Source organism: Symphalangus syndactylus, chromosome 5, assembly GCF_028878055.3.
Source record: "Symphalangus syndactylus isolate Jambi chromosome 5, NHGRI_mSymSyn1-v2.1_pri, whole genome shotgun sequence".
NCBI classification, from domain to species: domain Eukaryota; kingdom Metazoa; phylum Chordata; class Mammalia; order Primates; family Hylobatidae; genus Symphalangus; species Symphalangus syndactylus.
In genome coordinates this window covers 96,747,404-96,763,215 of record NC_072427.2, presented here as the reverse complement: position 1 = coordinate 96,763,215, position 15,812 = coordinate 96,747,404, and the positions used below count along the sequence as shown (strand labels likewise).

Below are 15,812 nucleotides of genomic sequence, written 5' to 3'. Positions count from 1 at the left end.
CGCCATTCTCCTGCCTCAGCCTCTCCAAGTAGCTGGGACTACAGGCGCCCGCCACCACGCCCGGCTAATTTTTTGTATTTTTAGTAGAGACGGGGTTTCACCGTGGTCTCGATCTCCTGACCTCGTGATCCGCCCGCCTCGGCCTCCCAAAGTGCTGGGATTACAAGCGTGAGCCACCGCCCCCGGCATAATCTTAATATTTTTTAATTGTTAAAAGACATCCATAAAAAGCTTCCATGCTTTTTTATGAAATGAGGTAACATAAACTTAAAAATAATTTAATAAAAACAAAAGCCACAAACAAATCTCTTTGAGGCCAATCTTGCCTCTTCCTCAAACACTGGCAAACACAGTCAAGTAGCACATTAAAAATAATAATAATAATACTGCAAGGTAAAAGTTGAGTGTACTACAACACCTACAGATGATTTACTACTAAAAAATGCAGAAACATGTTTCATGAAATCTCAGAGCCATCAGTTTTAAGATATACCATTAATTTTTAATACTGACAAGAAATAAAAATGTTATCAATTATAATTCTAAGATACCACTGACTATAAGATGCATCCTGGCTGGGTGCGGTGGCTCACGCTTGTAATCCCAGCACTTTGGGAGGCCAAGGCGGGTGGATCACGAGGTCAGGAGATCGAGACTACGGTGAAAACCCGTCTCTACTAAAAATACAAAAAAATTAGCCGGGCGTGGTGGCGGGCGCCTGTAGTCCCAGCTACTCGGAGAGGCTGAGGCAGGAGAATGGCGTGAACCCGGGAGGCGGAGCTTGCAGTGAGCTGAGATTGCACCACTGCACTCCAGCCTGGGCGACAGAGCGAGACTCCGTCTCAAAAAAAAAAAAAAAAAAAAAAAAAGATGCATCCTGATATTCGGAGGTATTAAAATGTGAAAAAGTAGATCTTGGAACTGACAAAATATGTAACTGACCAGATTAAAAAATATGAGGAAAAAAAAATCACAAGATAATTTTTATAGGTGCTAAAAAGATATATGACCAAATCCAACACTCATTTCTGGTTAAAAAAAATCCTAATAAAATGGGAATTATGTATGTATCATGTTAAAAAATAATCTATCAAATAAATTAAAAAGTTATTCAAGAAAGCACTGCACATTAACGGGAAAGTATTTTTAGAAAAATCACCTTGAATAGAGAATTATCTTCATACTTACATGAAGAAAGCCAACGTGGAAAATACACCACATGTGTGAAAGGCATGGTTCAACTGTTCTGGCTTAGGATACACCACAGCTGCATCAATCATTATCCACCAGCCTGTAAAAAACTTAAAACACAGCCCAAGTCACTGAAACATTAAAACTCTTGCTAGCACAATACCTGCTTTTTAACATTTCTTTTGTCCTACAGATCATATAAACGGGCTGGGTGCAGAGGCTCACGCCTGTAATCCCAGCACTTTGGGAGGCCAAGGCAGGTGGATCACTTGAGGTCAGGAGTTCGAGCCTGGCCATCATGGTAAAACCTCATCTCTAATAAAAATACAAGGCCGGGTGCGATGGCTCATGTCTATAATCCCAGCACTTTGGGAGGCCAACACAGGCAAATCACCTGAGGTCAGGAGTTTGAGACCAGTCTGGTCAACATGGTGAAACCTCGTTTCTACTAAAAGTACAAAAATTAGCTGGGCATGGTGGCAGGCACCTGTAATCCCAGCTACTCGGGAGGCTGAGGCAGGAGAATCGCTTAAACCCAGGAGGTGAAGGCTTCAATGAGCTGAGATCACACCACTGCACTCCAGCCTGGACGACAGAACGAGACTCTGTCGCGAAAACATTTAAATACAAATACAAAAACAAAAATTAGCTGGGCATGGTGGCGTGTGCCTCTAATCCTAGCTACTTGGGAGGCTGAGGCACAAGAATCGCTTGAACCTGGGAAGTCAGAGGCGGAGGCTGCAGTGAGCAGACTGCTTCACAATTATCATTAGTTCTTGCTCTGCTTCGTTTCATTTTGTTTTTCTATAGGACTTTGGGTGTAGAACTGTACATTGAAAGAGATGAATTTTTAAAACGTAAACAGATGAAGAAATTTGCTTCCAAAAAATGCTGTGGGAGCCAGGAATGGTAGTATGAACCTGTAGTCCCAGCTACCTGGGAGACTGAGGCAGGAAGATTGCTTGAGACCATGAATTTGAAGCTGTAGTATACTACGATCACATTTGTAAATAGCAACTGTACTCTAGTAGCTGTACAACACAGCAAGATCTTGTTTCTTTAAAAAAAAAAAAAGTGTGGACAGGGAGTGGTTGATGGAATTGTAAACCAAGATAGGTCCTGATTTTGGGGTATTTTTTTTTTTAAGCTGGATGGTAGATACATGGGATAAAGTAGGAGACAGAACCTTTATATCACTCTCTCTACTTTTGTTTTATGCCTGTCATTTTCAATTAAAGTTAAAAAAAATGATGGAAAGAAAATTAAACAATAGTTTCCTTCACAAATGTCTTCCTCTGATGCTCCCCCAATGTTGCAGCTGGGGAAACAGAGATGGTATTTCTTCCCTAGAGTCGCTGCAGGGCTTCAGTTCTAATGGAGCCTAAGGTTGTTACTATTATCTGCAGAGTACTGTCACTGTTGTCTGACCTTCAATAAGTCACAACAATAATTTTGGGTTACATCAAATTCTGAGCCTTTAAGGATCTTAAAGTACTTATATATATGTTCTATCAGTAAGTTAAAAATGCTATTGCCTATAATAATTATATTATCAATGGAACTGAAGAAAAGATATTAAGTACACGTTTACAAAGTCAAAATGAATCCAGGGCCTACCATATTCTGCTTGGCAATAGTATCTAGAACTCTGATAATTATCTATATAAAACAGCAGTGAAATAAATAGTTCTGGAAAGCCATTCTCAGTTCAAAGGAACCGGCATTAATTTCCAGGGCAAAAGGTAACGGATAAATGTCACCAACCAGTCTTTCTCACTTACCAATATACCTGCGACAACAGACGCCACAGCATTTCTTCTCTCACTCCAGTCAATACATTCACATTCTGGCCAACGAAAATTATCTAGGAAGCCTGCCATTTTTACTTCTTAACCATAAATTTTTCATTAAATGCTGTATCCTACAAACAGAAAGACAAAAACTAATCAACTTAAGAAAATGTTTTCTGAAAGTAAAATATCTTATTCCTTTCTTAAAGCTTTACACACAACTTTACTTTAGGTCTTATTCTACTATAGTTAAGAAAAATTCAATACTTCAACAAGTACCTAATTGAGACATATATAGGACTATGCTAGGACCCAAGGGGGAGCTTGCTATTTGATAAATGAGCACTATGGTTTTAAACCATGTCTAGGAGCTGGGTGCCGCGGTGGCTCACGCCTGTAATTCCAGCACTTTGGGAGGCCAAAGTGGGCAGATCACTTGAGGCCAGGAGTTCGAGACCAGCCTGACCAATATTATGAAACCTTGTCTCTACTGAAAATACAAAAAATTAACTGGGAGTGGTGGCACATGCCTGTAATCACAGGGAGGCTGAGGCACAAGAATTGCTTGAACCTGGAAGGCAGAGATTGCGGTGCAAGATCATGACACTGCACTCCAGCCTGGGCAACAGAGCAAGACTCTGTCCAAAAATAAATAAATAAATGAAATAAACATGTCTAAAATATTTGACACTTCTTCCATTGAGAGGTAGATTTATGTCCTACCTTTGAATTTGGGTCAACAATAAAGACTAGTTGACCAGCAGAGTAGAGGAAGTGATGCTATGTAACTTCTGCCATGCCACTTCCAAGATCAGGACACAGAAGGCAATGAAGCATCTGCTTGGTTCTCTGAACACTAATGCTTGGGCTACCATGCTGTAAGGAGACCATTTATAGGTGTTCTGACCCACAGTTCCAGTTGAGGTCCCAGCTAACAGCTAGTATTAACTGCCAGACATATGAGTAAAGACACTTTTAGGTAACTGCTATCCAGCTATAGCACCATCCCAAAAGTTTGAGCCTTCCCAGGTAAGGCACCAGATATATGGAGCAGAGATACATCATCCTGGCTATGCCCCTTCCAAATTCCTGACCCATAAAATCTAATAAACATAATAAAATGACCGTTTTAAGCCACAGGGTTTTGGCATTAATCTGTAACGCAGTAAGATATAACTGGAAGAGGGAGAAAAATCATGTGCCTAAATAACTACAGGAGTGTAGCATACTATTTTTAAAAACAAAGATATTATGTCCACATGAGATATTTCAAGGCCACCATAAATTCTAGAAAGAAATAAAAAAAAAATTGAAAGCACTGGAGAGGGCTGAAAAACAGGCAGAAATTGAAAGAAACTTCATCCTTTAAAGAAATAAAACACAGCCGGATGCATGGTGGCTCACGCCTGTAATCCCAGCACTTTGGGAGGCCAAGGCGGGTGGATCATTTGAGGTCACGAGTTCATGACCAGCCTGGCCAACATGGTGAAATCCCGTCTCTACTAAAACTACAAAAATCTGAGGCAGGAGAATCGCTTGAACCCGGGCAGCGAAAGTTGTGGTGAGTCAAGATTGTGCCACTGCACTCCAGCCTGGGAGACAGAGCGAGACTCTATCTCAAAAACAAACAAACAAACAAACAAACAAAAAAACAAATCAGCCGGGCTCGGTGGCTCACGCCTGTAATTCCAGCACTTTGGGAGGCCGAGGCAGGCGGATCATGAGGTCAGGAGATCGAGACCATCCTGGCTAACACGGTGAAACCCCGTCTCTAATAAAAATACAAAAAGAAAATTAGCCGGGCGTGATGGCAGGCACCTGTAGTCCCAGCTACTCGGGAGGCTGAGGCAGGAGAATGGCATGAACCCAGGAGGCGGGGCTTGCAGTAAGCCACTGCACTCCAGCCTGGGCAACAGAGCGAGACTCCATCTGAAAAAAAAAATAAACAAATAAATAAATAAATCAGCCAGGCATGGTAGCATGCGCCTGTAATCCCAGTTGCTCAGGAGGCTGAAATAGGAGAATCGTTTGATCACAGGAGGCAGAGGTTGCGGTGAGCCAAGATCACACCACTGCACTCCAGCGTGGGCAACAGAGTGAGACTCCCTTTCAAAGAAAAAAAAAAGAAAACACAGTAAGTGGGATCAGCTGTTCCCCTTAGGAACCCCCTTAAACTCCCACTCCCAGCCCAGGGAGTCCCCTTGGCACAAAGTGGCCACAGTGGCAAGAAAAAAGCTACAGTATTCTTGGCTTGAGATGCCAGAAGATGGGAGTTCAGGACCACCATAACAGCTGGAAATTGAAGGGGAACATCTCGGAAAGGAATAAGTCACAAAGAGAGCCCCAAACACTTTAATATAAGGGAGACATTTTGGAATTTTCATTCCACCAAATCAGGGAGGATCAGTAAACACCTGGGGACATATCCTAACAAAATATAAAACCAAGTCTTCACAATTTTAAGGTGATCAGCCAATATTTTAACTGCCTGTTACAACAAAAAGCAATACTTTTCAGATGAAGATAACGAAATTGACTCATATTATTCACAATCTCCAATATATACTAAAAAAATTACTAGACATGCAAAGAATCAGGAAAATGTGATCTATTTTTCAGGAGGAAAAAGAACAGTCAATAGAAATAAATCCCAAAATGACTCAGATATTGAAATTAGCAGACAAGGACTTTAAAGCACCCATTATAATAATCATATTCAAGGACTTACAGGAAAACATGGTCAAAATAACTGAACCAATGGAGAATCTTAGTAGAGAAAAGTAAACTATTTTTTAAAAAAAGAATCAGGAGCCAATGTGATGGCTTGCACCTGTAATCCTAGCTACTCAGAAGGCCGAGGCAGGAAGATTGCTTGAGGCCAGGACTTCAAGCCCAGCCCAGGCAACATTGCAAGACCCTGTCTCTAAAAAATAAATTAAAATGTAAAAAGATTCAAATGAAAATTCTAGGGGCTGAGCACAGTGGCTCATGCCTGTAATCCCAGCACTTTGGGAGGCCGAGGCAGGCGGATCACAGGTCAGGAGATTGAGGCCATCCTGGCTAACACGGTGAAACCTCGTCTCTACTAAAAATACAAAAAAAATTAGCCGGGGCCGGGCACGGTGGCTCACGCCTGTAATCCCAGCACTTTGGGAGGCCAAGGCGGGCGGATCACGAGGTCAGGAGATCAAGACCATCCTGGCTAACACGGTGAAACCCCATCTCTACTAAAAATACAAAAAATTAGCCGGGCGAGGTGGCGGGCGCCTGTAGTCCCAGCTAGGCGGGAGGCTGAGGCAGGAGAATGGCGTGAACCCCGGGGGGCAGAGCCTGCAGTGAGCCGAGACTGCCACTGCACTCCAGCCTGGGTGAGAGCAAGACTCCGTCTCAAAAAAAAAAAAAAAAAAAATTATCCGGGCATGGTGGCAGGCGCCTGTAGTCCCAGCTACTCGGGAGGCTGAGGCAGGAGAACAGCGAGAAGCCGGGAGACAGAGCTTGCAGTGAGCCGAGATCACGCCACTGCACTCCAGCCTGGGAGACAGAGAGACTCCTCTAAAAAAAAAAAAAAAGAAAGAAAATTCTAGAACTGCAAATTACAATGTTTGAATTTAAAAATTAAATGGGTTGGGCAGGATGGCTCACGCCTGTAATCCCAGCACTTTGGGAGGCTGAGGCAGGCGGATCACCAGGTCAAGAGATCAAGACCATCCTGGCCAAAATGGTGAAACCCCGTCTCCACTAAAAATACAAAAACTTAGCTGGGCATGGTGGTGGGCACCTGTAATCCTAGCTACTCGGGAGGCTAAGGCAGTAGAATTGCCTGAACCCAAGGAGGCGGAGGTTGCAGTGAGCCGAGATTGCACCACTGCACTCCAGTCAGGCGACAGAGCAAGATTCCATCTAAAAATAAATAAATAAATAATTAACTAAATGAACTTAATTGCAGATTAGATACAGTAGAAGAAAAGGACAGTAAACTTAAACATCAAAAGAAATTATCCAATTTAGAGACCTGAGGAACAATACTAAGTGGTCTAAAATATATGTAATTAAAATTCCCAGAAGAAGAAAAGACAGAATGAGAAAGAAAAAAATTTTGAAAAAATAATAGATGGGCTGGGCACGGTGGCTCACACCTGTAATCCCAGCACTTTGGGAGGCTGAGGCGGGTGGATCACCTGAGGTCAGGAGTTCGAGACCAGCCTGGCCAACAGGGTGAAACCCCATCACTACTAAAAATACAAAACTGGGTGTGATGGCGCATGCCTGTAATCCCAGCTACTTGGGAGGCTGAGGCAGGAGGATCACTTGAACCTGGGAGGCAGAGGTTGCAATGAGCCAAGATCACACCATTCATTGCATTCTAGCCTGGGAAACAAGAACAAAACTCCATCTCAAAAAAAAAAAAAAAAAAAAGAATAAATAAAAATTTCTCAAAATTTGGTGAAAAATATTAACTTACAAATCCAAAAAGCTCAGCAAACTCCAAGGAGGATAAATACAAAGAAAACATCATAATCAAACTGCTGAAAACCAGAGATACAGAGAAACTCTTGAAACAGTCTTATGGGGAAAAAAAATCAATACAACATATACAGAGATAGAACAATAGGAATGATGGCTGACTTCTAACCAGAACAAAGGATGCTAGAAGACACAAGAATGACATTGTTAATAACGCTTTAAGAAAAAAAAAATCAGGCCAGGTGTGGTGGCTCATGCCTGTAATCCCAACACTTTGGAGACTGAGGTGGGCAGACTGCTTTGAGGCCAGGAGTTCAAGACCAGCCTGGCCAACATGGAGAAACCCCATCTCTACTAAAAATACAAAAACTAGCTGGGCATGGTAGGCCCTTACCTGTAGACCCAGCTACTCGGGAGGCTGAGGCATGAGAATCGCTTGAACCCAGGAGCTGGAGGTTGCAGTGAGCCAAGATCGCACCACTGCACTCCAGCCTGGGCAAAAAAGTGAGACTCTGTCTCGGGAAAAAAAAAAAAAAAATCAATCCCAAATTCTATACCCAGCAAAAATATTCTCCAAAAATGAGGATGGCCAAGCATGGTGGTGTGCACTTGTAGTCTCAGCTACTCAGGAGGCTGAGATGGAAGGATCACTTGTGCCCAGAAGTTTGAGGTTACAGTGAGCTATGATGGGTGACAGAGTGAAACCTTGTCTCAAAAAAAAAAAAAAAAAAAAGGTGACAGCAATTCTCCTCCTATCTAACTACCCAAGAGAAATGAAAACATATCTTCACAATAACTTGTTCATAGCAGCATTACTCATAATAATTGCCACGGAGTGGAAGCAACCAAACATACATCAACGAATGAATAAATAAAACATAGCACATCCATACAACGGAATACAAATTCAGCAACAAAAAGGAAAGAGGTTCCTACTGATAGATGCTACATGAACGAACCTCAAAAACCGACTAAGTAAAAGACAGAAGACCATATATTTTATGATTCCATTTACAGGAAACATCCAGAATAGGCAAATCTATAGACATAAAGCGGATTAGTGGTTGTCTAGGGATGGGAAGAAGAAAGATACGAAGTGACTGCAAAAGGCCACAAGATTCTAAAACTAGATTGTGGCAATGACTGCACAGCTCCGTAAATACTAAAAATCATTCAAGTGTACACTTAAAACAGGTGAATGTTAGAGTATATATACTGTAACTCAACAAAGCTGTGTTTTTTTGGAGGCAGGAGAGGGGTTTTTTTTTTTTTTTTTTTTTAAGAGAGACAGGGTTTCACCCAGTTGTCCAAGCTGGTCTTAAACTCCTGAATTCAAGCGATCTGCCTGCCTCAGCCTCCCAAAATGCTGAGATTACAGGTGTGCGCCACTATTCCCAGCCAGTTTTCTTTTTTTTTAGTAAGAGTAAAATAAAGATACTTCCAGGTAAACAAAAATTGAGATAATTCATCACCAAACCTGCACTAAAAGAAATGCTAAAGGGAATTCTTCAAGCTGAAGGAAATGATACCTGATGAAACTGAGACCTACGGCCGGGCACGGTGGCTCACGCTTGTAATCCCAGCACTTTGGGAGGCCGAGGCGGGCGGATCACGAGGTCAGGAGATCGAGACCACAGTGAAACCCCGTCTCTACTAAAAATACAAAAAAATTAGCTGGGCGTGGTGGCAGGTGCCTGTAGTCCCAGCTACTCGGAGAGGCTGAGGCAGGAGAATGGCGTGAACCCGGGAGGCAGAGCTTGCAGTGAGCCGAGATTGCGCCACTGCACTCCAGCCTGGGCGATAGAGCGAGACTCCGTCTCAAAAAAAAAAAAAAGAAACTGAGACCTCCAAGAAAAACTGAAGAGGCCGGGTGCGATGGCTAACACTTGTAATCCCAGCACTTTGGGAAGCCAAGGTGGGTGGATTACCTGAGGTCAAGAGTTTGAGACCAGCCTAGCCAACATGGTGAAACCCTGTCTCTACTAAAAATACAAAAAAATTAGCCAGGCATGGTAGTGGGCACTTGTAATCCCAGCTACTCGGGAGGCTGAGGCAGGAGAATCACTTGGACCCGGGAGGTGGAGGTTGCAGTGAGCCAAGATTGTGCCATTGCACTCCAGCCTGGGCAACAGGAGCAAAACTCCGTCACCAAAAAAAAAAAAAGACAACAATTTAAAGCAAAAATTAGAACACTGTAGAGAATGTCCACAAAGATAAATTTCTTTCTAAACAGTATGTCAGCTATGTTTTCAAATAATATCATTAGGGGTGGAGCCAAGATGGCCAAATAGGAACAGCTCCGGTCTACAGCTCCCAGCCTGAGCGACACAGAAGACGGGTGATTTCTGCATTTCTGTTTGAGGTACCGGTTTCATCTCATTAGGGAGTGCCAAACAGCGGGTGCAGGACAGTCGGTCAAGCGCACTGTGCGTGAGCCGAAGCAGGGCGAGGCACTGCCTCACTCGGGAAGGGCAAGGGGTCAGGGAGTTCCCTTTCCTAGTCAAAGAAAGGGGTAACAGACGGCACCTGGAAAATCGGGTCAGTCCCACCCTAATACTGCGCTTTTCCAACAGGCCTGGAAAATGGCACACTAGGAGATTGTGTCCCACACCTGGCTCGGAGGGTCCTATGCCCACGGAGTCTCGCTGATTGCTAGCACAGCAGTCTGAGATCAAACTGCAAGGCAGCAGCGAGGCTGGGGGAGGGGTGCCTGCCATTGCCCAGGCTTGCTTAGGTAAACAAAGCAGCCAGGAAGCTCGAACTGGGTGGGGCCCACCACAGCTCAAGGAGGCCTGCCTGCCTCTGTAGGCTCCACCTCTGGGGGCAGGGCACAGACAAACAAAAATTCAGCAGGAACCTCTGCAGACTTAAATGTCCCTGTCTGACTGACAGCTTTGAAGAGAGTAGTGGTTCTCCCAGCACGCAGCTGGAGATCTGAGAACGATCAGATCTGGAGATCTGGAGGACTGCCTCCTAAAGTGGGTCCCTCACCCCCGAGCAGCCTAACTGGGAGGCACCCCCCAGTAGGGACAGACTGACACCTCACTCGGCCAGGTACTCCTCTGAGACAAAACTTCCAGAGGAACTATCAGATAGCTGAATTTGTGGTCTCACGAAAATCTGCTGTTCTGCAGCCACTGCTGCTGACACCCAGCCAAACAGGGTCTGGAGTGGACCTCTAGTAAACTCCAACAGACGTGCAGCTGAGGGTCCTGTCTGGTAGAAGGAAAACTAACAAACAGAAAGGACATCCACACCAAAAACCCATCTGTACATCACCATCATCAAAGACCAAAAGTAGATAAAACCACAAAGATGGGGAAAAAACAGAGCAAAAAAACTGGAAACTCTAAAAAGCAGAGCACCTCTCCTCCTCCAAAGGAACGCAGTTCCTCACCAGCAACGGAACAAAGCTGGACGGAGGATGACTTTGACAAGTTGAGAGAAGAAGGCTTCAGACGATCAAACTACTCTGAGCTACGGGAGGAAATTCAAAACAATAGCAAAGAAGTTAAAAACTTTGAAAAAAAATTAGACGAATGGATAACTAGAATAACCAATGGAGAGAAGGGCTTAAAGGAGCTGATGGAGCTGAAAGCCAAGTTTCGAGAACTACGCGAAGATTGCAGAAGCCTCGGTAGCAGATGCGATCAACTGGAAGAAAGGGTATCGCTGATGGAAGATGAAATGAATGAAATGAAGCGAGAAGGGAAGTTTAGAGAAAAAAGAATAAAAAGAAATGAACAAAGCCTCCAAGAAATTTGGGACTACGTGAAAAGACGAAACCTACGTCTGATTGGTGTACCTGAAAATGATGAGGAGAATGGAACCAAGTTGGAAAACACTCTGCAAGATGTTATCCAGGAGAACTTCCCCAATCTAGCAAGGCAGGCCAACATTCAGATTCAGGAAATACAGAGAACACCACAAAGATACTCCTCAAGAAGAGCAACTCCAAGACACATAATTGTTAGATTCACCAAAGCTGAAATGAAGGAAAAAATGTTAAGGGCAGCCAGAGAGAAAGGTCCGGTTACCCACAAAGGGAAGCCCATCAGACTAACAGCTGATCTCTTGGCTGAAACTCTACAAGCCAGAAGAGAGTGGGGGCCGATATTCAACATTCTTAAAGAAAAGAATTTTCAACCCACAATTTCATATCCAGCCAAACTAAGCTTCATAAGTAAAGGAGAAATAAAATACTTTACAGACAAGCAAATGCTGAGTGATTTTGTCACCACCAGGCCTGCCCTAAAAGAGCTCCTGAAGGAAGCACTAAACATGGAAAGGAAAAACCGGTACCAGCCCCTGCAAAAACATGCCAAATTGTAAAGACCATCGAGGCTAGGAAGAAACTGCATCAACTAATGAGTAAAATAACCAACTAACATCATAATGACAGGATCAGATTCACACATAACAATATTAACTTTAAATGTAAATGGGCTAAATGCTCCAATTAAAAGACACAGACTGGAAAACTGGATAAGGAGTCAGGACCCATCAGTGTGCTGTATTCAGGAAACCCATCTCACGTGCAGAGACACACATAGACTCAAAATAAAGGGATGGAGGAAGATCTACCAAGCAAATGGAAAACAAAAAAAAACAGGGGTTGCAATCCTAGTCTCTGATAATAGACTTTAAACCAACAAAGATCAAAAGAGACAAAGAAGGCCATTACATAGTGGTAAAGGGATCAATTCAACAAGAAGAGCTAACTATCCTAAATATATATGCACCCAACACAGGAGCACCCAGATTCATAAAGCAAGTCCTGAGTGACCTACAAAGGGACTTAAACTCCCACACAATAATAATGGGAGATTTTAACACCCCACTGTCAACATTAGACAGATCAATGAGACAGAAAGTTAACAAGGATATCCAGGAATTGAACTCAGCTCTGCACAAAGTGGACCTAATAGACATCTACAGAACTCTCCACCCCAAATCAACAGAATACACATTTTTTTCAGCACCACACCACACCTATTCCAAAATTGACCACATAGTTGGAAGTAAAGCTCTCCTCAGCAAATGTAAAAGAACAGAAATTATAACAAACTGTCTCTCAGACCACAGTGCAATCAAACTAGAACTCAGGATTAAGAAACTCACTCAAAACCGCTCAACTACATGGAAACTGAACAACCTGCTCCTGAATGACTATTGGGTACATAATGAAATGAAGGCAGAAACCACTGCTCAATGAAATAAAAGAGGATACAAACAAATGGAAGAACATTCCATGCTCATGGGTTGGAAGAATCAATATCGTGAAAATGGCCATACTGCCCAAGGTAATTTACAGATTCAATGCCATCCCCATCAAGCTACCAATGACTTTCTTCACAGAATTGGAAAAAACTACTTTCAAGTTCATATGGAACCAAAAAAGAGCCTGCATCGCCAAGTCAATCCTAAGCCAAAAGAACAAAGCTGGAGGCATCACGCTACCTGACTTCAAACTATACTACAAGGCTACAGTAACCAAAACAGCATGGTACTGGTACCACAACAGAGACATAGATCAATGGGACAGAACAGAGCCCTCAGAAATGATGCCACATATCTACAACTATCTGATCTTTGACAAATCTGACAAAAACAAGAAATGGGGAAAGGATTCCCTATTTAATAAATGGTGCTGGGAAAACTGGCTAGCCATATGTAGAAAGCTGAAACTGGATCCCTTCCTTACACCTTATACAAAAATTAATTCAAGATGGATTAAAGACTTAAATGTTAGACCTAAAACCATTAAAATCCTACAAGAAAACCTAGGCAATACCATTCAGGACATAGGCATGGGCAAGGACTTCATGTCTAAAACACCAAAAGCAATGGCAACAAAAGCCAACATTGACAAATGGGATCTAATTAAACTAAAGAGCTTCTGCACAGCAAAAGAAACTACCATCAGAGTGAACAGGCAACCTACAGAATGGGAGAAAATTTTTGCAACCTACTCATCTGACAAAGGGCTAATATCCAGAATCCACAATGAACTCAAACAAATTTACAAGAGAAAAACAAACAACCCCATCAAAAAGTAGGCAAAGGACATGAACAGACACTTCTCAAAAGAAGACATTTATACAGCCAACAGACACATGAAAAAATGCTCATCATCACTGGCCATCAGAGAAATGCAAATCAAAACCACAGTGAGATACCATCTCACACCAGTTAGAATGGCCATCATTAAAAAGTCAGGAAACAAAAGGTGCTGGAGAGGATGTGGAGAAATAGGAACACTTTTACACTGTTGTGGGACTGTAAACTAGTTCAACCATTGTGGAAGTCAGTGTGGTGATTCCTCAGGGATCTAGAACTAGAAATACCATTTGACCCAGCCATCCCATTACTGGGTATATACCCAAAGGACTATAAATCATGCTGCTATAAAGACACATGCACACGTATGTTTATTGCGGCACTATTCACAATAGCAAAGACTTGGAACCAACCCAAATGTCCAACAACGATAGACTGGATTAAGAAAATGTGGCACATATACACCATGGAATACTATGCAGCCATAAAAAATGATGAGTTCATGTCCTTTGTAGGGACATGGATGAAACTGGAAAACATCATTCTCAGTAAACTATCGCAAGGACAAAAAACCAAACACTGCATGTTCTCACTCATAGGTGGGAATTGAACAATGAGAACTCATGGACACAGGAAGGGGAACATCACGCTCCGGGGACTGTTGTGGGGTGGGGGGCGGGGGGAGGGACAGCATTAGGAGATATACCTAATGCTAAATGCCAAGTTAATGGGTGCAGCAAAACAACATGGCACATGGATACATATGTAACAAACCTGCACATTGTGCACATGTACCCTAAAACCTAAAGTATAATAAAATAAATAAATTAATTAAAATAATAATAATATCATTAAATATGGTTTTAGGTAAAATACCTCTAAATTTAAAGTAGTGAGTCCAATTGTTAATCTGAAAAAAGTACAATAAATATATTACAGAAGGTCCAAACACTGAAAACACAGACTGGGAGACAATATTTACAAAATGATTATCTGGCAAAGGACTTGTCCTTGAATATATAAAGAACTCCTAAACATTAACAATAAAAAGACAAAATATAGGCAATAAAAAGTATATGAGACTTGAACAGACAATTCATGACCAATAAGCACTGAAAAAGATGTTCAACATCATTAGTCAACAGGGAAATGCAAATTAATGAAAGATATCTCACACCTACTATAACAGCTAAACTTAAAAAGACTGACAACGCCAAATGTCAGTGAAGATGTAGAACAAATAAAATTCTCATAACATGTTTCTGATGGCAGTTTTATAAGGTTAAAAATAAATCTCCCTAAAACTCAGCAATTTCATTCCTAGGTGTTTACTCAAGGGAAGTAAAAACATCCACACATACAAAAAGATTTGTACAGGAAAGCTTATAGCAGTTTTATTCACAATAGTGCAAAACAGAAACAACCTAAATGTTCATCAATAGAAGATGGTAAAACAAATTATGTCTCCTCACACAATGGAATACTACTAAGCAATAGAAAAAATATGAACCAATACATATTTTAAGTCTCATATAAAAAATCTCAAAAACATGACTTGAGTAAAAGAATGCAGATACAAAAGAGTATATACTATATGACTCCATTTAGATGAACTTTAAGAAGAGGTAAAACTAATCAATAGTTACAAAAATCAAAACAGTGGCTACCTACAAGGGGAGAGGACCGGTTAGAAGGAATTTTTTGGGGTGAGTGGAAATATTCAATATCTTGATTGGGATAGTGGTTATGCAAGTAAATACACTTATCAAGTCACTGAAGTGTACACTTAAGATCTGTGTGTACAGATCTTAAAATGTTAAATTATCATTTAACTATGCTTTAGTTACACTAAAGTATTATTCTGAATGCAATATGAACATATTTTATCAAGATATTCTACAGACAAGTTAATACATTATTATAAAAGATTAAGTAGTAACTGGTTAAAAGCAAGTATGGGCCGGGCGCAGTGGCTCATGCCTGTAATGCCAGCACTTTGGGGGGCCGAGGTGGGTAGATCACGAGTCAGGAGTTCAAGACCAGCCTGGCCAAGATGGTAAAATCCTGTCTCTACTAAAAATACAAAAATCAGCCAGGCGCGGTGGCAGGCGCCTGTAATCCCAGCTACTTGGGAGGCTGAGGCAGGAGAATCACTTGAACCCAGGCAGCAGAGGTTGCAATGAACCAAGATTGCACCACTGTACTCCAGCCTGGGTGATAGAGTGAGACTCCGTCTCAAAAAAAAAAAAAAAAAGTATGGGGAAGGTCACCATGAATTTAAGGCAATGCTTGAAGGTTAAAAAAAAT

The 15,812-nt window shown here is 42.0% G+C and overlaps 1 protein-coding gene across 3 annotated transcripts in view; it reads right to left on the bottom strand.

The window, feature by feature from the left end:
- TMEM50B (transmembrane protein 50B) overlaps nt 1-15,812 on the bottom strand; it is a 45,943-nt gene that overhangs the window by 17,316 nt on the left and 12,815 nt on the right. For 2 of the 3 annotated variants that reach the window (XM_055279588.2, XM_055279589.2), the window contains exons 2-3: nt 2,973-3,112; nt 1,189-1,301 (exon numbers count right to left, since the gene is read on the bottom strand). In XM_055279588.2, coding sequence (XP_055135563.1) covers nt 1,189-1,301; nt 2,973-3,071 — 212 coding nt within the window. In that variant the 5' untranslated portion in view covers nt 3,072-3,112. Of the gene's footprint in view, nt 1-1,188; nt 1,302-2,972; nt 3,113-3,704; nt 3,853-15,812 lie in introns of those variants that run through there. The other variant, XM_055279590.2, reaches the window with a different exon arrangement.